General features: G+C 49.9%; 3 protein-coding genes across 19 annotated transcripts in view; 2 read left to right on the top strand and 1 right to left on the bottom strand.

Annotated features, from left to right (window-relative positions):
• Positions 1-1167: 1167 nt before the first annotated feature.
• On the bottom strand, positions 1168-1823 carry HIGD2A (HIG1 hypoxia inducible domain family member 2A; the record flags this gene model as incomplete). The annotated part of the gene is made up of 2 exons (XM_081034884.1): positions 1168-1334; positions 1670-1823. 2 exons carry the CDS (start codon positions 1821-1823, stop codon positions 1168-1170), a joined length of 321 nt encoding a protein of 106 aa, XP_080891010.1.
• A 112-nt stretch (positions 1824-1935) lies between these two features.
• NOP16 (NOP16 nucleolar protein) lies at positions 1936-7020 on the top strand. The gene is made up of 5 exons (XM_081034883.1): positions 1936-2203; positions 2296-2404; positions 3562-3631; positions 5964-6070; positions 6608-7020. The coding sequence occupies exons 1-5, from the start codon at positions 2097-2099 to the stop codon at positions 6749-6751; spliced, it is 537 nt and encodes a 178-aa protein (XP_080891009.1). The 5' UTR covers positions 1936-2096; the 3' UTR covers positions 6752-7020.
• Positions 7021-13879: 6859 nt separating this feature from the next.
• Positions 13880-21939, top strand: part of TRRAP (transformation/transcription domain associated protein) — a 120463-nt gene continuing 112403 nt past the window's right edge. For 15 of the 17 annotated variants that reach the window (XR_013992343.1, XM_081034885.1, XM_081034899.1 and 12 more), the window contains exons 1-3: positions 13880-14017; positions 16959-17119; positions 17478-17527. Coding sequence is in view for 16 of the 17 variants with exons in the window: in XM_081034885.1 (XP_080891011.1) it covers positions 17020-17119; positions 17478-17527 (150 nt within the window). In the remaining variant the exon portion in view is untranslated. Of the gene's footprint in view, positions 14018-14323; positions 14471-14574; positions 15003-16958; positions 17120-17477; positions 17528-21939 lie in introns of those variants that run through there. The other 2 variants (XM_081034893.1, XM_081034894.1) reach the window with 2 other exon arrangements.

The following is a 21939-nucleotide window of genomic DNA, read 5'->3' on the forward strand; positions in this document are numbered from 1 at the left end:
CCTGTTCTTGGGAATTTTTTTCGCTTTTCTGTTCCCGAATCCCGAGAAAAGTTGGTTGGGAAATCTGGAAAATTGGCTCTTTGAACCCAGGTGGTTGGTAGTATCAGCCCCGTCACTTTGTGGAAACGATTCATTATGGAGAACGGAAAACAGTTTGTATCTCGGGATTTGGGAACGGGAAAGCGAAAAAAATTCCTGAGATCTGGCGGGAAACCCTAATCCAGACTGTCAGGGTGGGGTGTGTCTTCTTCACTCCCTTTCTCCCCTTCTGGCAGCTTGCAGCTCGTGTTGAAACTGCTGGGAGTCACACATGGAAGGAATCTGGCTCCAAATCAACACTTTTGAGCTGAGCACAGAGTAGGAACTCCTTTGAGGCTCTACATGAACGTGAAAATCACAGGTTGCCTGTCTTCTAGTTTGCTTAGGTCCCCAGCCTCCTTTCGTCCTTAAACCTAGGAGACTAAGTATACACACCAATGACAGGCTTTGGGAGTATGTTCTTTCCACTACACCAGGCTGCTTCTCCGAGCCCGTTTCCCGTTCTGTAAGATGCAGCAAGAACCACGCTGGGATGGGCTACAGGAGTGGAGTCTCAGGTGTTCTCAGGTGTGCACGGGGTGAGGAGCACAAGTACCACGGAGGGCAGAGCCCCCGCCTCAGACAGGACCAGGACCAGGACCATGACCATCGGGAGGTTTTCCTACCGGAAGTCTGGAGATTCTTGGAAAGATCCATTTTTTACCCTAAATAGTATTACTCTAGGGAATCTCTACCTTTAACAAGTGTTCCAGGTGCACGGAGGTTCGAGAATCATTAGACGGTACGATTTCTAACAGTCCCTGCGGTCTTTAGTCTGTTCCGTCCTAAATCCAAAGCCCAAGGACCTTGGGTGTGAGATTGAGAATGAATTCATCCAACTACAAGTGGGTCCGAGTTTATTAAGTAGGGAGTGGAGGAGGTGCCGCACCGACAGACGTACGCACCACAAAACTGAGCCCAACCTGCGACGCCTGGAAAAGCGTCTGTCGGTTGGTCAATTCGCCAGTTCCTCCTCCACCGATACAGGGGTTCATCAGAGGGACGAGGGACTAAGTCCTGCGGCGGGACCGGTGGTTGCTCCTGGGCTGGGCGTGACCCCCGCGGAGCTCTCAAGGCCCGACCGGGGGCTCAGGATCGAGCCCTAAGGGCGGATGCAGCGAGACCCAGCAAGATGGCTGCGACCGTGAAGCCCTGGGCGGCGATCCGGGTGCGCATCATGAGCTGGGAGCGCTGGCTCTCACCCCGGTGGAAGCAGTAGAGGCCGTAGGTCAGGGCGGCCGCCGTGCCCAGGCAGCCTGCGGAGGGGACAGAGCAGGCGGGGAGCGGACGTCAGGCCCCGGGGTCCCTTCCCGCCGTAGGCCTCCCTTGTCCTGGTCACGATCTGAGCACAGCTGTGGCGGGAACGCGGCGGAGGAGTCGGTCCGGGAGGACTTAGACACCGCCCCGTCCTACGCACTGAATCCCGCCCTGCTTCTCCTCCAATCAAGTTCACGCCTCTCCGCCCGGCGCCCCGTCGCCCCGCCTCTGGTCCACTGTCCTTCCCGTCCCCCTTGGCGTCCCTGGTCCTTCACTGTTTCATTCCCCCCCATCACAGTGCTCTCCGTCTACAGTTCCTCCAGCAGTCGCTTACCTATGGGCACCATTGGGTTCTCGCGGGTCTTGCGAAGGAACTTTTCCTTGAAGGTTTCCGTACTGCTGTAGACACTGGGGGTGAAGCCCTCAATGACTGGGGGTTTCGATGGATCAATGGGTGTCTCCGGAGTCAGAGGGCCGGGAGTCGCCATGTCCGGGTAAGAGCGGTAGGAGAAAATGGGGACGCTACACCACGCCTCCTGGAGAGGTGGAAGAGGGCGGGGAAACGGAGAGTTGCGCGTAGGCGCAACCGTTCATTGCATTCTGGGAGTCACCGTAATCGGCAACGTACGTAGAACTACGTGGCGAACTACATCTCCCAGAAAGCCTGCGGAAGCGTGCGCGCACGCGCCGGAAGGAGTCTGCTCCACGAGGTGCTGGACCTTGGAGGAGTGGCGTGAGTGGCCGGTGTGGTGGTCAGCGCGATGCCCAAGGCCAAGGGGAAGACCAGGAGGCAGAAGTTCGGTTACAATGTTAACCGAAAGCGTCTTAACCGGAATGCTAGACGGAAGGCAGCGCCGCGGATCGAGTGGTGAGGGGGCCGGGGTTCTGCAGCCTGGGCACCTTGGCCCGGATGGCCCAGGAGATGACAGTTCCGCGATCTCTCTCTCTCTTTGCCCGTAGCTCCCACATCCGACATGCCTGGGACCGCGCCAAATCGGTGCGGCAGAACTTGGCCGACATGGGTTTGGCTATGGACCCCAACAAGGCGCTGCCCTTCCGGAAGAGAAAGGTACTGACTTGGTAGGGTCCCGGCCTGTGACCCGCGTTCCCGCGTTGTATTTCGCTGGGTTTCAGAACTGGACCCTGCTGATTCCCTCCCTCACAGCGTCCTGGTTGGGGACGTCCCCACAGCCAAGTAGGGCGGCCTGCACTGTCTGTGGCCGGGGGTCCCCTTTACACCTTCCCCGTGCTCCCTCCTCAGCACACATTGCACCTGCGATGGAGGGCCGCTCTCCTCCACTCCTTTTTCCCCCTCTGAAGTTAACCTGTTTGGGTCCCTTGGCATTGCAGTGGTATTTTCCGGAATTTGTCTTTTTCTGCCCTTACTTTTCCTAAGGAGAACTCCCCGGAGTTTGGGATCTTTACTTACTATTCCTTACACCTCCCCCCAGCCATACAATCATCCTTTGTCTGAGGCTTCCCGGGGGCAAGTTTCTTCTGAATAAGTCTTTTTCTGGACCACCCTTTCTAAAATAGCACCCTTTTCCACTCCGTAAATTCCTCCCAGTTTTATTTTAATTCATAACACTTATAAATACTTGATGGTATATTGTCTATTTATTTGTTTATGTCGATTGTCTGTGCCTGTTTCCCGGAACATATTCTCCTTGGGGACAAGGACTTTGGTTTTTGCTCACTACCAAATCCCCAGGGGTGCTTAGGATGTGACTAGTGCTCCACGAATGGGTAACCTACTGAGTGGGCTGGCTGATCGAACTTGTCCCATTGCTTTTAGGCAAGTTTCTTTTTATCCCTTTATGCCAGAGAGCAATGGCAGTACTGTTTCTAGAGCAAATATGAAGCTGCAGCCAAAAGCACGGTCAGGTGCACCTTTTCAAAGAGAAGATAGCTGACGTCTCCCTGTCATGACAAATTATAAAGCACTTTCATGTGCATTGCTTCATTCGATTATCATCCAAGAAGTGAGGCAAGCGAGGGGTATAATGCCAGTTTCGTAAATAGGCACAGAAAGAGGAATTGCTTGCTTGAGTTTCTTGGGAGCCATGAAGCCTCCAGGGCATTGGTTCTCTTTGTCATCTACTCCTACCTGACCTTGTGTAGGGATTCTTATGGGTAATGCAGTTGTGTTGGGATGGGCAGCTAGAATTTTCCCTCATCTGGGATCCTTCCTTGGTATACTGGTCTCACTGGCTCTGTTCTCTGCAGGTGAAGGCTATGGAGGTAGACCTAGAGGAGAGACCTCAGGAGCTCGTGCGGAAGCCCTATGTGCTAAATGGTGGGTGCTGGCCACATTCCTTTAGGTCATCATTTTGCACAGTGAGGGCTGGAAAAGGTCTTCAGATGTCCTCATTTTACAGGTGGAGAAACCAAGGTTCAGAGGGCAGAAGAGAGCTGGTCCAGGGCTCACAGAGTTAGGACTGTGTCCCTGGTTGGGACAGTTTCAGTTTACTGACAACTCAGGTGTGTGAAGTGAGGTCAGAGATGTTCAGGTCCCTGAGAGGATAGAAAAGAAACCATTAAGTCTTAGGCATGCATTTCAGCTTCTCATGGATTTAAAGATGACCAGATTTTTAGAGATTCCACCATCTCATTTAATCTTTCCAATGACAAATCAATTTTATGTGTATTAAAGGCTGTAGAGACTGAATATTAAAACGAGAGTAAGTTCTGCAGGGAAGCATGAATACTCTAGAATTCTCCGCTCATCCTTCCTCTTACCTGTTCTAGATTTTTAACAGTTCTCCTGAAGGTAAAACGACTTGAATGAGCAAACATTTGATATAGAATTCCTTGAGTTCCTATGTTTAGTGTATCTTAGCGATTCTCATAAGAATTACAGCACTGGACTGCACATATAAAATAGTTTTTGAACTATTGTAGTTGAAGCTAATTTTTTAAAAGTTTCATTTTTAATTCTTTAATTAAAAAGTTTTTAATTTGTGGTAAAAAACAGATGACATAAAATTTACCATCTTAATCATTTTTAAATCTATGTCTCAGTAGTGTTAAGTACATTCACGTGGTCACGCAGCAAATCTCCAGAACTTTTTCATATTCAGAACTGAAACTATTCCCATTAAACAACAGCTCCCATTTCCCCCTCCTCCAAACCCTGACAGCAGAGTCAGAGATAATTTTTTTAAATTAGTTTTTATTTTTTTATTGTTGAGTTTGGGAAGTTCTTTATATTTTCTTTTTCTTTTTTTAAGATTTTATTGGGGAAGGGGAACAGGACTTTAATAGAGAACATTGTGTATTTCCAGAACTTTGTTGGGGAACAGTGTGTATTTCCCAGGACCCGTCATCTCCAAGTCAAGTTGTTGTCCTTTCCATCTTAGTTTTGGAGGGCGCAGCTCAGCTCCAAATCCAGTCGCCGTTTTCTTTCTTTCTTTCTTTTTTTTTTTTTTTTTTTTTTTTTACAGATTTTATTGGGGAAGGAGAACAGAACTTTATTGGGGAATAATGTGTACTTCCAGGCCTTTTTTCCAAGTCAAGTTGTTGTCCTTTCAATCTTAGTTGTGGAGGGTACTGTTCAGCTTCAAGTTGTTGTCCTTTCAGTCTTAGTTGTGGAGGGCGCAGCTCAGCTCCAGGTCCAGTTATCATTGCTTGTTGCAGGAGGCACAGCCCAGCATCTCTTGTAGGAGTCGAACCGGCAACCTTATGGTTGAGAGCCCACTGGTCCATGTGGGAATCGAACCAGTGGCCTTCGGAGTTAGGAGCATGGAGCTCTAACTGCCTGAGCCGGGCCGGCCCTCTTTTTTTAAATCTAGTTGCAGGAGTTGTACCGGAAACCTTGTTGAGAGCACGCACTCTATCTAACCAACTGAGCCATCCGGCCGCCTGGGAGCTCAGCGGCAGCTCATTGTCTTCACTCCAGTTGCAGAGGGTGCAGCTCACTGGCCCATGTGGCAATCCAACCGGCAACCCTGTTGCTAAGAGCTTGCGCTCTAACCATCTGAGCCATCCGGCCACCTGATAATTTTAACTATAAGCAGTTTTAGCACTTAACCCTGGGAAAGATTTGACTACCTCATTTCCATGAACTATTTTTCTTCCTTCATTGATGAGAAATAGGGAGTATTTGCGTAGCTATTTTAAAAGTGAAGCCATTCTTGGCTCCACTGTTTGGCTTTTTCCCTCATACGGAGCAGAGAGGTGCCTGGGCCCAGCCTTAGGCCCCAATTCTCATGTATTCACATGTTTACATTTCACATGTTGTAATACTTCAAGAAAAGAGATTCTCAGAATTTTAAAGCTGGAAGGGAGCCTGTGGGTAGGCAATGTATCTTCATCTCTGTCCCCAGGATCTGGTACTAGTCAAGATTATTAGTTTGGTGCCTTTCTTTTACCCACCCGGAGGCCCAGAGATGACATGCCTTTCGGGTCGTTGCCACACTCATAGATGATTGTCAATAGGCAGAGCCTGGGATCTGCCCAGGGGCTGAAGAGGAAGGTTCTAGCACTGAATGTGGGGATGAAGAGGCAAAACCCATCAGATGGCTAATGTAGCAACTCGTATGGATTGGTACTGGGCAAACGGGTAACTGAGCAGCTCAAATTGTGCAGGAAGCAACACCTTATTCCATCTCCTGACTCTCTCACCCCAGACTTGGAGGCAGAAGCTAGCCTCCCAGAAAAGAAAGGAAATACGCTGTCTCGGGACCTCATAGACTACGTACGCTACATGGTGGAGAACCACGGGGAGGACTATAAGGTGAGTGACTCAGGCCAGGCAGGAAGAACCACTGGGGCCCGTTGGGAAGGCACCCGGGCCATTCGAGATCTGACCTGCTTGCCTAGTGCCTATTTCCTGAGACTGAGTGGAAACAGGGAAGAAAGACTCTAGGAAAGCAAGCCCACTGACAGAACGCTTACAGCTGTGATAGGCTGAGTGGCTATCCCACAGGTATGTTGTTTTGTTTGCATGGTATTTTTAAAGAACTTGAAATAGGTGCCATTTTCATTATGGGAGATTTCAAACAAAAGTCCACATTTTTGGCTGCTGTCAGGCTATACCTGACTCCTATCCTAGATGGCAGTAGTTAGCAATGGATGGAGCCCAGGCTTCTCAGCTGGTTCCAGCTCCTGCCTGGTACCTGTGGGCATCTGCACTCATTTCCCCACATACACCATGGCATCTGAGGTGAGGTAGCTGAACCTCTGGGACAGGAAGTGACTTGCCCAGCTCCAGCAGAGCTAGGATTTGAACCTTTGCCTTTCCAGCCCTCAAGTGGCCCTTCTCCTTTCTTAGGCTATGGCCCGAGATGAGAAGAATTACTATCAAGATACCCCAAAACAGATTCGGAATAAGATCAACGTCTATAAGCGTTTTTACCCATTGGAGTGGCAAGCCTTCATTGAATCTTTGCAGAAGACTAAGATGGAGGTTGAGTGACTGGTTTATAGCTGCCAGGCTGAGGCCTCCTCCTGGACCTGAGAAGCTGGAACCGGGGTGTGTGGCTACAGATGAGGTTGGCCAAACCCCATGGAATCAAAAGGTTTTTCTCTATCTCACTCCCCTCTCTGGGGAAGGAACTGCTTTCCCAGAGGCTCCAATTTATATTCTTCTGGGGGCTCCGGGAAAAGCCAGAACCTGCTGTTTTCAGAGTGGATGGTTTGTTTGAAAACAGTCTGTACATAATAAAACAAGGCTATTTTACTTCTCTGATGGTTTTGTATTTGCCCTTCCCAGCCAAGTGCTGGGGCCACCCCTGTAAGAACCAACTCAACCCAGGCAGGGAGGCCATCCAGGCTTTCGGGTGCCGCATTCACGTGCCCTCCTAGGCGCAGCCTCCCTTCTCTTTTCCCTGTCCTGATTCCATTGGTCTGTCTGGGTTTCTTGCATGGCAGTTCCATTAACCCTCCTATGGAAACCTGCCAGAAACCCTGGGCTGCTTGGAAGGGGCCTGCCTTGCCAGCACTAGCCTGACCCCTAGGCTGGGAGCTTTTGGACTGGTTCTCCAAGGCCCTAGTCTGAGGCCAGCTGTGGCTCAACTGCCAGAGGGTAAGGAGCTGCGGTGGCTGCCTCATGGTCTGCCTCCTGCCTGCCTTCATGCTTATCTTTAGGTTGCTTGTGTTGGCCTTGACCTGAAGGGAACCAGAGGCCCCCAAACCTGCTTTCTGAAATAGGTGGAAAGCTGAGTACCACCTTACTGTGTGCCAACCCCTGGGCTACACACTGCACGGTCATTTCTGGGGCCAGGCCTGCCTGATTTGGGTGACGGGAGGAGGTGAGGACTGTTGCATAGCAGAATCACAGGCAGAGTGTGGGGTGGTCATTGGGCATTTTCTTAGTCTTGATACTTTGTCCTTGGCTATTAATAATACAAAAAAGCTCTTGTTCTAAGGTTTCTCCTAGAAGCACCTAAAATCTCTCTTCTTCCTACTTGAAAAGAAGGGCGTAGTATTTTTACATTAATCATTTCACACATAAAACCCTATAGGATGTGTGGTTTTATCTTCATCTTACAGATAAGGAAACAGGCGTGAGAGGTGTTATTGGTGCTTCGAAGTCAAGTCTTTCCAACAGCTAAGCCTAGGCTTTCACTTGCTGTCCTCCCCTTTGGCTCCTGAAGGAAGTCCATCTGTCCCACATCATCAGGGCAGGCTGGAAATGACAGGCTGGGGGTGTCCCAGGAACCCCTCCCCTTTAGGGTCTAGTATGCAGTAGAGCTCCTGAGGGCCTCCGTTATTTGGCCTCAGAACTTTTGTCCTTTATGGTATCCCAAATTCAGGCCTTTGACTAGGCTAGCCCCTTACCTTGTTTCGTTACCCAGTTCAGATGCCAATTGTTGGGAGCCTTCCTTACTCTTATCTCCTGCCCCCAGGCTGTGTAAGTGTGCTGTAGTCCCCATGCTCCGACTCCCTGTAGCAATGCCTATCACAGTCATAACTGGTTTAGTCTGCTTGACATCCCCTACCAGGCTGGGCAAGAGCAGGCCTGGAAATCCTGAGCCTGGCTCTAGGCAGTGCTGGGGGAATGCTGACTGCATGGCCTTTCAGGCAGATGGGCCAGAGTTGTGAGATTTTTATTGGCACCTCTCTGGAGGACCGAGGCTGTGATGGACAACTTCATCCCCTCCCCAGTCCTTAGAGCTGATTCCACTGAGTCAGCGCAAGCTGGTTTGGTTGTTTTGATTCCCAACGAAAACAAAGACTAGGATGGAGCAGTCCCCAAGCTGTGGCTGCAGAGAGATAACAGTCATTCTGGACAAAAAGAGCTGTGCTGTCAAACATGCGGCGGATATGGTGGAGTCTGTGTCCATCACACTCCATGTTTGCACATTAGCACATTGTAGGGACAGAGTCCCGGAGAGCAGTTTCCAGGCTCTCGGCCTCACGGATAGGGGCTGGCTCAGTTATTAGATGGCCATCAGCTGTAACCAGTTGGCCATCCGCTGTAAACAGTTGGCCATTAGCCACTATTGTTTTTTATATAACTGCTGTGGCTATTATACTAGCAAGTGTGGGTTGCGGTTAGCAAGTGGCTTGGGGATTGTGTTGATCCTACTTCCTGTGTCTCGCCCGGCTGCCAGCGAGACTGGGGTGCAGGAAGACCCCTCGTTGAGGTACTGGCAGATGTTTGCTTTTGTATCTCAACCAGCCACCATAGAGAATATAGTGGTGAGTCCCCTACCTATGGCTCCGTGGGTGTTCCTTTTTGGCCTCACCATGTCCTGCGTTCTTGTGCTGAGAGCGGGAGCTGAGACCCCGCATGACAGACATGAAAGGCTTTCAAGACTCTCCTTAACTGAGTTTTCTATGCGTGTTTGACTGTTGCCTTCCAGCTGCCAAGCCCTTTGTTCCCCGCGCTCTTCCCAGGATTTCACAAGGGAGCGCCTCAGCAAACAGGCCCGATGGAGAGATATCAGCAAAGCTGCTTAGAGGGGCAGTCTCAGCAAACTGAGGCCCGATGAAATTATATCGGTCCCTCCCCTTCAATGGATTCCTTGGAGATGTGTGTGTGTGTGTGAAGGCAAAGTACAAGCTGGAACTCAATGGGAACTTTTGGAAAGACAGCCAGCAGGCTGCTAACACAAAGATCTTGAGATTATCTTTTACCTCTTTAGAAGTTTACCAATAAAAACTACATGTTGGCCCGATTTGGAGCTCAGTCCTTGAGACTTGAGACCCTGGGCCCCGCTTGTATTCTATTCATGGCTACTGTCTTTTCTTAGCCCAGAACTGCCCTATTCCCCCCCCACAATCCTCCTTGTGCTGGACGCAACATTTGACCACGCCCTTTTCTGGAGACAGGGTCCACGGGACACTGAGACAATGCTGAAGCAGGTACATGGTTAGTCAATGTCCTGTCTCTGCCAGGTTCTTGGAGACGTTGAAAACGGCTGAGGTACCACGTTGATTCCTCCACGGGCCCCTACGTGCCAGGAGCCCCAGGTTGGGAACTTAATGGGGAGGTAATGGCCAGAGAGTGCCTAGGCTGGGGCAGGGGTGCGGGAGGGGGAGGTTGCTATGCAGTGTAGGGTGGCAAGGGAAGAGCTCTGTGGGAGGGTGAGGCCCACACTCAGTCCTGAGTGACAAGAAGCAACAAGCCCTGCGCACGTGTGGGGGAGGGGCATTTCAGGAGGAGGTGACAGCAAGTGCAGAGGCCCCGAGGCAGGACCCAAGGAGGCTGCTTCTGATGCCAGGGCTGTTCCTGGGGGCCTGAGATCAGGGCACGGGGCTGGGAGGAGACCTGTGGACAAACTACTGCAGAGCAGGCTGGGCAGCACAGCCTGCTCGGTGGGGGCAGAGCGTCACTGACACATGGAAAAGGCAGACAGCTGTGAGACCTCTGCCTGTCTCCTCCCGCAGGGCATCTGAGGAGGCTTTCGTGAAGGAATCCAAGGAGGAGACCCCAGGCACAGAGTGGGAGAAGGTGGCCCAGCTGTGTGACTTCAACCCCAAGAGCAGCAAGCAGTGCAAAGACGTGTCCCGCCTGCGCTCGGTGCTCATGTCCCTGAAGCAGATGCCGCTGTCCCGCTAGGTGGCAGCCACAAGCATGGCCACTGAGCAGGGGCTGGCCCTGGCAGAGGAGCAGCTGCTTTGGGCAGGGGTGGGGGAAATGCCTCCAGCAGCTGCTGCACACAGCCTACTCGGTTCCTCCCCATCTCCCAGGACGGGGAGGGGAAACCCTCACCCTTCTCCCCCTCCTTTCCTCCTGGCCTGGTGGCCCAGCCCCTCACACCCCCTCTCAGTCCACAAAGTTGTGACTGTCCCTCCTGATGTATTTTTTTTTCTTGGCTTAAAGGGTGTGTTGTTAACTCTTTTTACATTTATTTATTATCACTCATTTTTTCTGGAAGCCACAATTGGTGTCAGGGCTCAATTTGTGCTTAGAACTTTCTGAGCTTCGTGGCCTTCAGACAAGGTGAGGATATGCCCCTAGGAATCCAGAGGTTCCCACTAGAGGCTTTGTCTCAGCCTGGGTTAGAGGGAGCCTCTGCCAGACCCCCGTCCTTGGGATTGGCCAGGAACCTCTGGATTTGGGGGGCCCACGGCTCTGCATCCTTCCGCTGTGCTCCTCTGTGGATTTGGGATAAACCATCAGGGACACACCTCTTCCCCTTCAGCAGAGGTTGCAAACAGGCAACATTCAAAATATCGTGACCTGTTCATGTTTAAAAAGATTTGAGTAATTGCCAACCATATTAGTTTCCCAGCGCTGTCTTAACAAAGCACTAGTGTCTGGCTTAGAACAACAGAAATGTATTGTCTAACCATTCTGGAGGTCAGAAGTCTGAAGACGAGGCGTCAGCAGGGCCATGGGCCTCTGAAGGCACCAGGGAAGGATCTGCTGCAGACTTCTTTTCTAACTTCTGGCAACTTCGGGGGTTTCTTGGCTTGTAGGTACATCACTACAATCTTGAGTTAATCTTTATATCGCCATCTTCACCATCGCCTGTCCTCTATGCATGTCTGTCTGTGAAAGTTTTCCCTTTTTAATAAGGACACCAGTCATATTGGAGTAGGGCCCATCCTTTTTTTAAAGCCAGTTTTTTTTTTTAACTTTTATTTATTTGTGTTTTTCCAGGACCCAACAGCTCCAAGTCAAGTAGTTGTTTCAACCTAGTTGTGGAGGGTGTAGCTCACAGTGGCCCATGTGGGGACTGAACCTCAACCTTGTTGTTGAGTTTAAATCAACTGAGATCTAACCAACTGAGGTAAATGGCGCCCTAAGGGCTGATCTTAATGCCTTCATTTTAATTTGATTACCTCTGTAAAGATCCTATTTCCAAATAAGGATATCTAAAGTACTGGGTGTAAGATTTCAACATAGTTTTCTGCGTGGAACACCACAATGCTTACCATTAAAGAATAGTGACTATCCCCTTTAGAAGTTCTGTGGTCTTCACCACTCTATCTGTTCCTTGAGTCTTGAGGCCAAGGTTCACCACAATGTACTATTTTATATTTATATCTGTGCCATACAGATGAGAGACCGTGGTGGGAGAAGAAAGTTAGCTGGTCTTTGTCATAATCACCTCCATTTAGAAATCCAGACTGTCAGGGTGCCCGCGAAGAGGGTGTGTCTTCTTCAACACTTTTGAGCTGAGAACAGAGTAGGAACTCCTTTGAGGCTCTACATGAACGTGAAAGTCACAGGTTGCCTGTCTTCTAGTTTGCTTAGGTCCCCAGCCTCCTTTCGTCCTTAAACCTAGGAGACTAAGTATACACACCAATGACAGGCTTTGGGAGTATGTTCTTTCCACTACACCAGGCTGCTTCTCCGAGCCCGTTTCCCGTTCTGTAAGATGCAGCAAGAACCACTCTGGGATGGGCTAGATGAGTGGAGTCTCAGGTGTTCTCAGGTGTGCACGGGGTGAGGAGCACAAGTACCACGGAGGGCAGAGCCCCCGCCTCAGACAGGACCAGGACCATGACCATCGGGAGGTTTTCCTACTGGAAGTCGGGAAATTCTTGGAAAGATCCATTTTTTACCCTAAATAGTATTACTCTAGGGAATCTCTACCTTTAACAAGTGTTCCAGGTGCACGGAGGTTCGAGAATCATTAGACGGTAGGATTTCTAACAGTCCCTGTGGTCTTTAGTCTGTTCCGTCCTAAATCCAAAGCCCAAGGACCTTGGGTGTGAGATTGAGAATGAATTCATCCAACTACAAGTGGGTCCGAGTTTATTAAGTAGGGAGTGGAGGAGGTGCCGCACCGACAGACGTACGCACCACAAAACTGAGCCCAACCTGCGACGCCTGGAAAAGCGTCTGTCGGTTGGTCAATTCGCCAGTTCCTCCTCCACCGATACAGGGGTTCATCAGAGGGACGAGGGACTAAGTCCTGCGGCGGGACCGGTGGTTGCTCCTGGGCTGGGCGTGACCCCCGCGGAGCTCTCAAGGCCCGACCGGGGGCTCAGGATCGAGCCCTAAGGGCGGATGCAGCGAGACCCAGCAAGATGGCTGCGACCGTGAAGCCCTGGGCGGCGATCCGGGTGCGCATCATGAGCTGGGAGCGCTGGCTCTCACCCCGGTGGAAGCAGTAGAGGCCGTAGGTCAGGGCGGCCGCCGTGCCCAGGCAGCCTGCGGAGGGGACAGAGCAGGCGGGGAGCGGCACCCGGAGAGCCTGCGGCTTTGGGGCTGCTTTCGTCACGTTGAAGATCTCCACGGCAGCGGAGGGTTAGGGCGAGGCCGCGGCGGGAGGCGTCGGGCGCGGCGGGGTTCTGGGAGGCAGGGCCGACCCACGCCAGGCCCCTGCTCCTGCTCCAATCACATTTCACGCTCGTCGTCCGGCCCCCCTCGCCACGAGTCGTGTCCAGTCTCCTGCCGGTCCCCCATGGCGTCCCTGTCCTCCCGTTTCATTCCCCACATCACTGTCCTCCCCGCCTCCAGGTCCTCCAGCAGCCGCTCACCTGCGGGTGCCGTTGGGTTCTCACGGGGCTTGCCAAGGAACTTTTCTTGAAGCTCTGCAGACTGCGGTACATGCCCGTACTGTTCCGTTCCCGGCCTGTGGGTCCAGCCCACGCCATCACGCGCGGGCAGCAGAGCGGCCCGCCCCCTCCTCCTCGGCTTCTCACTGCGCTGGCCTCGCCCGAGCACGTGCGGGAGCGGCCGGAACGCTGTAGGGCGAGGTCCAGCCCCGGGTGATGCAGCTACAGAACAAATAAATGGCCGCGTGGCCACCTCCAGGCCGAACGTCAGGACTTTCCTTTGCTTACAAGGCATCTCGCCTCCTCCGTCTTCTCGGGCTGAGAGGGACCCCAGGCAGGGATCGTGGGAGGAAACCTCGCCGTGCCCGCCACTCTTCCCCGGCCGGATCGCTGCCGACGAGGGAGGCCGGTGGAGCTCACTCCCACAGCAGCCGCGGAGCGTCCCTCCCTCACCCTGCCCGGGCCTGGCCCCGCGAGGAGACGGAGGGTAAAAGGCGCGCGATCTAATACACTTGTCACCTGCCTGGCGCCCCACCCCGGCCGGCGGCCCCGCCCACGCGGGCGCGGTTTAAAGGGCCAGGCGGACCCTCGAGCGCGGTTCCTCCCCTCCCCGCTCCGGCCCAGGCCGCACCCACTTGGGGGCGGTGCGCCGGGGCCTATCTCTCCCGCGGCGGGCGCAGCCGCTTGAAGCGGGGGTCGGATTGTGCGCCGCGGATCGCGGCTGCCGGGCTTCGGCGGGGGTCGCGGGGGAAGGCAGCAGTAGGCCCGCCGCTGAGCTCGGGTAGGTGCCGGAGCGCATCGGAACGCCCCCGGGAGGCGCGCGAGGCGGGCACGGCGAGTGCGGAGCGGTCCAGGCGTGGGGAGGCCTTTGCGGCGCGGCGGCTCCGCCGAACGGCGGAGGCTGCGTGTGCCTGCGGCTTCCCAGCGCCCCGCCTTGGCTCAGTCCCACGCGCGGTCCTCTAACCTCCGGCGCTGCCTGTCCGAGCTGGAGAGCAACGGGAGGCGGAGGTCTAGCGGCGCGGAAATTGGCCCTCGGCGGTCGCCGTAGCAGAGCCTGGGAGGCGGATGCTGGGCGTCCGGGGCCGGTGACAAAAGGAGGGAAGCGGAGGCCGGTCGAGACCGGGAAGATAGAGCGTGCGGTCGGGACGCTGTTTCCCCGGAGGCAGCCGAGACCAGCCTGGCATCTCCCGGCCTCCACGCAGGCACCTGGCTAGCCCAGGCCGGCGCCGAGAGCGTAGGTAGCGGCGGCGACAGCGCCCCCTCTGGCCCGGCGGCGGCGCCTCAGGGTCTGGGCGGCGGGCGGGGCGGGGCGGCCGTGCGCGGCGGTGCCGTTCACTCGAGTGCGGGTGCCGCACAGGCTCGGGCCTGCCCGCCGGGGCCCGGGCTCGGGAGCCCTACGGAAGCCACATCTGGGCCTCCGGCTCCCGAGGCCTTCGAGCTGCTCTCCAACGGACACGCGGGATGGGACGTTTTCACTCCTCAGGGACCCCCGCGCCCAGGCTGGAAAGCGGTGCTTGGCCCCGTGGGGCCTTGGGAAGTGGAAGAGTTGACGAATCCGGTGAAAAGGGGGCCCGAGCCTTGAAGAAGTTTGGGCTCGACCAGCATTTTTTAGGCAGAGAAAGGCCGTGATCTTGTGACTTGGGTTTCAGGAATGGGACTGTAGGACCTTCGGTTTGGAGGTGGGAGTGTGACCTAAATCAGGGATCGTCGTCCCGCACGGTTGACAAGAGTGCTTCCCTTTGGTCTCGTTAGGGCCTTTTCCTGCCGTAAGTCAGAGGAGTGGGACTTGTGGTGGGTTCTGCCGCAGAGAGCTGGAGGTGGGTGCCCTCTGCATCAGAGGGGTGCTGGCGGCGTTCCGGGGGAGCGGCCAGCAGCGCCTTTGTGGTGGCGGGGTGTCTCCATCCCGGGGCAGCAGTGCGAGCTGCAGGCAGTGCATCCGGTAGGCAGGGCTTTTGAGAGGCCTGCGGCACAGTGGTGTGTGTTGAAGAAAGAAGGAAATCAAGACACTGCCTCTTAAGGCAGAGCGAAATTAGACACGTGCAAAGAAGGTGTATAAAAGCAGTTTCCCCAGGTTCTCTAGATCCTTTATGAGGACTCTCAAAATAGAAATGAAGTTTCCAAAAAAAAAAAAAAAAGGAAAGAAATGAAGTTTCCCTCTATTTTTCAGCCTGTAGCGCAGTTCTTACAGGGTGGCCAACAGCCTGTTTCCCACTCAAGGAGGTGCTTTTAAGAGCATTTATTAAATTTATTCAAGGAGCATTACAAAAATTTATTGAGGAATAGTGTGTTTTTCCAGGACCCATCAGCTAGCTCCAAGTCAAGGCGTTTTTCTTCAATCTTAATTGTAGGGGGTGCAGCCCACCATCCCATGTGGGAATTAAACCGGCAACCTTGTTGTTAAAAGCTCCTGCTCTAACCAGCTGAGCCATCCGGCTTTTATTGGGGAAGGAGAACAGGACTTTCTTGGGGAACACTGTGTATTTCCAGGACTTTATTGGGGAACAGTGTGTTTTTCCCAGGACCCATCAGGTCCAAGTCCAGTTGCTGCTGTTCAGTCTTAGTTGCAGGGGGCACAGCCCACCATCCCTTGTAGGAGTGGAACCGGCAAACCTGTGGTTGAGAGCACGTGCTCCAACCAACTGAGCCATCCCGCTGACCGGAAGCTCAGTGGCAGCTCGTTGTCTTCAGTCTAGTTGTGGAGGGTGCAGCCCACTGGCCCGTGTGGGAACGGAACTGGCAACCCTCTTGTTCAGAGTTCGTGCTCTAACCAACTGAGCCACCTCAAGGAGCATTTTTTGAGTGCCTATTGTATGTCAGCTGCAAACAATTTACAGCATCCTGGGCTCCTCACTGCACCACATCTCCAGGTGGTCTCTGTGGTTCTTGGGAATCCATCTTTGTTTGGCACCTGGTGATTTAATTGGCACATTGAAGTTTGAGAATCAGTCACCTAGACCAGAGGTGGCCAAACCACAGTCTGATGACCAAATCCAGCCTGATACCTGGTTTTGTACAGTCGATGAGTTAAGAATGGTGTTTACAGTTTTAAATGGGGGGAAAAATCAAAAGAAGAATAATTGTTTCATGACAATTGAGAATTGTATGAAATTCAAACTGCAGTGTCCATAAAGTTTTATTAGGTTACAGCTACCCTCATTCGTTTATATGCTGTCCGTGGATGTTTTCTTGCTACAACAGAGCTGAGTAGTTGTGAGAGATCACATGTATACACTTTTTTTAAGGAGGGTGCAGCTCATGGTGGTCCATGCGGGGATCGAACCAGCGACCTTGGTGTTGTTAGCGCCACGTTCTAACCACTGGGCTAGCCGACCACCCCAATACACATTTTAAGAAAGGAAAAAAGTATTAAAATTGTGTTAATACATACCAATAACAAAAGATGAATACAAGTCACGTGTATACATTTTTTGGCACCCCTGGTATTATCTAGCTCTTTATAGAGAAAGTTTGGGGAGCCCTGGCCTAGAAAAAGAAGGAAATATTGTAGCGTCTGTCTAGGGAAAAGCATCTGTGTAAAAACTCATGTTTAGAAATTAATAGATAAAATGGATTTAGGCAAATTTTATTGTTTTACAAAGCAGAAGGAGTAGTGTAGTCTGGATTACTGCAAACGTATTTAGATAAATGCACGCATTTAGGATTTTCATAGAGATTGTGAGCCTGTGCCCTTAATAAGTTGACCAGTGCGTTTCTTTTCATAGGCTGGATGAACTCATGGACCTGATACTTTAATATTGAGAAACAAACTATCTCAAAAGAAAAATGGCATTTGTTGCAACACAAGGGGCCACAGTGGTTGACCAAACCACTCTGATGAAAAAATACCTTCAGTTTGTAGCAGCTCTCACAGATGTAAATACCCGTAAGTTGATCCTTTTTGTCATTAATGCACCCATTCATCTCAGTTCAAATGCTGTTTCCCTGTCTCTGCCTTGTGGAGAAGCAAAGTGATGAGCATTACTGGCTGGAGCCCCATGGAGGCCTGTGTGTCTGTGTGCGCTTGCGTGTATGTGTCTCTCCTTGTCTGTGCATGCACATGTATGTCTGGGACTATGAATGTGTGTGACTGGTTGTAGGGAACTAGTTATGTGCCTTCTGTTGGACCATGACAGTCAAACTGATAAGATCTGATTGCTTCTCTTAACTTATTAAACCCAGGAATTCTAGGAGCATACTTCATGTAATTTCAATTACCTGATGATTTGTTTTGCCGTTTACAGCTGATGAAACAAAGTTAAAAATGATGCAAGAAGTTAGTGAAAATTTTGAGGTACGAGCTTTATATTTTATACTTTTCACTTTGAGGTAAATATTCTCATGGTCAGTCTTTTTACTAGTAACTCAGAAAACATTCTCTCAATGTAATTTATTGTATTTTAAAATTGAAATTTGAAAATGTGTACACTGCATTGTCCAGCTTCATACAAATTCAAAGTGGTAGTTGCTTTGGTTTTGGTTGTTTAACATTGTTTCATTTTTAAATGTGGTAGCTCTTTTAGGCATGTATTCTCAGGATGCATTCCAACTGTGAATTTATGTCCAGGCAACAGATTGTATGCCTGTGGAATGAGATCTGGGTATCAGTTTTGGCTCAATTACTTATAACTTCTGTGACCTTGATCAAGCCGTTTCTTTCTTCTGGGCCTCATAAACTACAATTTTATATTGTCCCTTAGGTCCCTTAGGCCCTGTTCATTTTTCAGTTGTTTTTCCTTTTTGTTCTTTAGACTGGATAATTTCTGTTGATCTGCCTTCAGGCTCACAGACTATTTTTCTGTCATTTCCAGTCTGGTGGGGTGTTATTTTTAAATTTTAGTTTATTTATATTTAACTTGCATTTTAAAATTTCAGTTATTAGTTTCAGCTCTAGAATTTCCGCTTGATTCTTTATAGATTTCACTTCTCTGCAGATTCCTTGTCTTCATTTATTAAGACCATATTTTCATTTTATTCTTTGAACATATTCATAATGACGAAAGTCTGTCTGCTAAATGCAATATTTGGGCACTATAAAGGTTGATTTCTATTGACTATGGGTCACATTGCCCTGTTTCTTTGCATGCCTAGTAGTTTTTAAATGTATACTGGACATTGTGTGTGAAATGTAGGGACTGTACTTTCTGTTGTCTCCCTTTGAAGTGTGTTGATATTATTATTTTTTAAGGAGGGCGCAGCTCACAGTGGCCCATGTGGGGACTGAATCGGCAACCTTGTTATTAAGAGCACTGCTCTCTAACCAACTGAGCTAACCGGTCATCCCGTGTGTTGATATTTTTATTATAATCGGCAGTTCAGTTGCTGGTTGATCTCACTGACCTTGTGTAACCTTGGTTTTATGTTGTGGTCAGGAGGATCTGAGAGAAGCCCAAGGTGTTTCATCAGAGGTTGAATTTCGGATGTGTTGGGACAGGTCTGGAATAGGCCTCACTTTAGAAAATGGCCTTTCCTCAGCTGGATGTCTGGGGTATTATCGAGGTGTTAAGAAAGTCTTTGCACTGTGGCTGGGCTGGACCACCAACATCCTCTAACATTGCTAGACCTCTGATATCTCCGGTCATCTCTCAGTCCCAAATCTGCCACTCTCTGGTCAGCCTAGGTAGTCTTAACGCTGCCTTATCTGTAGTGCAGCCCAGCCCTCAGTCAAAGCCTCAAGGACACATGGGAGACCATCCCCACCCCCTTTTCCAGCCACTTCAGCTTCCCTAAGCTCTGGTGTTTGCTCCACAGCTCAGCAGGACCACTGTGCTCTCCTTAGGCCCCAGCCTGCCAAGCCCCAGTTGGGAAATTGGACCTAGGAAGAGAGCCATGGTGACTATGGGCTCAGCTTGTGAATTTCCCTTCTCTCGCAGATTATGGTCTTGCACTGCCTCTTGTCCATTACCTGAAAACTGTGCTCTCAGGTTTTGTCTAACTCTACAGTTAGTATGGTGCCAGTGTCATAGGCAGAAGAGAAAGTCACATTTCTTGTTTTCAATGTGGGAATGAGAAAACCTTTCTCATAGAGCTAATGTGGTTAAGAACAATAGATAAAATGTTTCCTAACCTCTGGCATGGAATAAACATTAAATAAACCTTAATGGGATGGAATCAGATACCCTACTATCTGTAGGAATGGATACTCTTTTCATTTGGTAGGGTTTTTTGTTTGTTTGTTTTTGTTTTGTTTGAAAGATGTTTTCAAAGACTTGCTCTCTTGAACTGAGCTGGAAAAAAATCCAGATATTTAGAAATTGAGCTAAAGAGCTTTCTCTTCTGGCCAAGTTGCCAATGCAAGCTATTCAAAAAGGCTGCGGGTAGAACAGGAGAGGCCTGCATTCTGCATTTTATTGGAAGAACTGATAAGAGAGAACCAGAGCCCTGGTAGGTTTATTTGAGAGGCTGAAATCCCAGAGCAGTGTATGAACCTGTAGGAACGTGCGTGTTCGCCAAGCCTCTTGAGTGTGGGTGTGGGGCTCTCTGAATCGAAGGTCTGACCCCTTCCTCTCCTGTTTAGTGTCACACAGTTCCTGGCTGGTCTCAGGTGCACTGATTAAAAATTAAAAATTAAGAATTAAAAGTTAGTGAAGCAGTAAGAATACTTGGGCTTTTCCAAAGAGTGACTTGAAATCTGTGTGACATAGACATTTACCTTAAATTCAGGTGACTAAGTCCTTCAAAGAATTTGATACTAGAATGACCATCAGTCAGTAATCCTAAATTACTGTCACTACCACCCCAGAAAATTTTAAATGAAATGAGTGAAATTAAAAAATTCCCAATGAATTCAGGAGTCTTAGAAATTCATTTCACTAACCACTGAGGGGTGAGATTCTAGGCTAACTAAGTATCACATGGACCACCTTTTAAGACAGAAAATAAGGATACCTTCAGGTTAGAAATCACACGAAACAGTCATATGGATGAAAAAGTTGGGGGCTGAGTTAAAATACTGGCAGAATAACTGGGCAACTTGTTGAATGAGTCTTTTTTATGGGAGAAATTTGACACTCAGATTTTGAAGACTGTGGAACGGCTGGTTGGTGTGGGCTTCTGTGCAGATAGAAGAGCTTGATTTCTTGAGAACGTTCTAGTATGAAGCTTGTCCCTCTTTTCCTTGAATCCTTGAATGTTAAATCCTTGGTGTTTCATAAAAAGTCTTAAGCTTTGAGGATGAGAGGTGACAAACACAGTTCTTGTCCCCAGTGAATTCACAGTCTGCTTGGGGAGAGGCTGTCGAGGTGCTGCACAATTCCTGGGGTCCTTCCCCTACGGTGCGAACAAGCCCCTAGAATTGTGCACCAGGTCGGCCTGGGAGACCTATTCCAAGAACTGTAGCACTTTGTTTTTACCCCTGTGGCATCACATTCTTACCTGGTTTTCTGCTTTTTTCTTTATTTCTTCCTTTATACACTTAAGGTTACCTTATGTAATAGACCCCAAATCTTTATCTTCAGCCCAGGTCAGTGTCTGGAGCTCCAGACACTTAGATTTCACTGCCCAGATGCCTCCTCTCACAGGCTTGTCCAATTCATGATAGTAGAAGTTTAACTCTTATACTCCCTTTCCTGCCATATTGGACTTTTCTAGTGCCCTTTACACTCATGCTTTCTCATAATTTTGTGCCTTTGCATATGCTTTTCTTAGAATCATCTGCTTTTCCACTTTTTCATGTGGTTAACTTCCTCTGGCCTTAGGTTTTAGTATAAATATCACTTCTTTAGGAAGACGGTCTCTACTATTGGTTCTGTCTATAAATTACATCCTAGTGTTAGATGTTCCCTTCGTTGCCAGCACTTCCTCCATCATAATGCTGTATTGTTAGGTCTTTTTTTTTTATTTTATTGGGGAACAGTGTGTTTTTCCAGGACCCATCAGCTCCATGTGAAGTTGTTGTTTTCAATCTAGTCGTGGGGGCGTGCAGCCCCCTGGCCCATGTGGGAATCCAACTGGCGACCTTGGTGTTATGAGCACTGTGCTCTAACCACTGAGCCAACCAGCCACCCGTTAGTTCTTTTTTTTTTTTTTTTTTTTAGATAATGGTTCTTTTTTAAAAAAAATTTTATTGGGGAACAGTGTGTTTCTCCAGGGCCCATCAGCTCCAATTCGTTGTCCTTCAATCTAGTTGTGGAGGGCGCAGCTCGGCTCCAAGTTCAGGTGCCGTTTTCAATCTTTAGTTGCAGGGGGTGCAGCCCACCATCCCCTGTGGGAATTGAACCGGCGACCTTGTTGTTAAGAGCTCTGAGCCATCTGGCTGCCTCCCCCACCCCCCCATTAGTTCTTCTCTTGGTACCTATCTTCCCCACCACACACTGCCTCTCTCATCTCTCAGGGCATGAATTGTATACTTCATCATTTTATCTCCATGGAGCGCATGATAGGACTCAGTACATATTTGTTAAATGAGACCTTAAAAGGAAAAAAAGACCTTGGATGTTAAATACTCTTAATTTGAATCCATTTCCAAAACTTACTGACTCTGACATTCACCAAGTTTTTTACCTCTCTAAGCCTCTTTCTTTACATGTGAAAATGGGCATAATACTTAGCTTAGAGTTATGGTGAGGCTGGAGTGATAAAGAATAAAAAATTATATAGAACGGTATTTATTTAGCCCATAGATGCTCTGTAAATAATAACAGGTAATATTTAGACAGTGTTATAAGCTTTACATATATTAACTCATAATCTTTACGTGATTACATA

The sequence above is a fragment of the Rhinolophus hipposideros genome (assembly GCF_964194185.1).
Source record: "Rhinolophus hipposideros genome assembly, chromosome: 23".
Lineage (NCBI taxonomy): Eukaryota > Metazoa > Chordata > Mammalia > Chiroptera > Rhinolophidae > Rhinolophus > Rhinolophus hipposideros.

What these genes read in the sequence shown, in the direction of transcription:
- NOP16 (XM_081034883.1), top strand. Translation starts at nt 2,097, where the DNA reads ATGCCCAAGGCCAAGGGGAAGACCAGGAGGCAGAAGTTCGGTTACAAT. An exon ending in GAAGCCCTATGTGCTAAATG is followed by an intron (nt 3,632 to 5,963) that starts GTGGGTGCTGGC and finishes CTCTCACCCCAG; the next exon opens with ACTTGGAGGCAGAAGCTAGC. An exon ending in ACCACGGGGAGGACTATAAG is followed by an intron (nt 6,071 to 6,607) that starts GTGAGTGACTCA and finishes CTCCTTTCTTAG; the next exon opens with GCTATGGCCCGAGATGAGAA.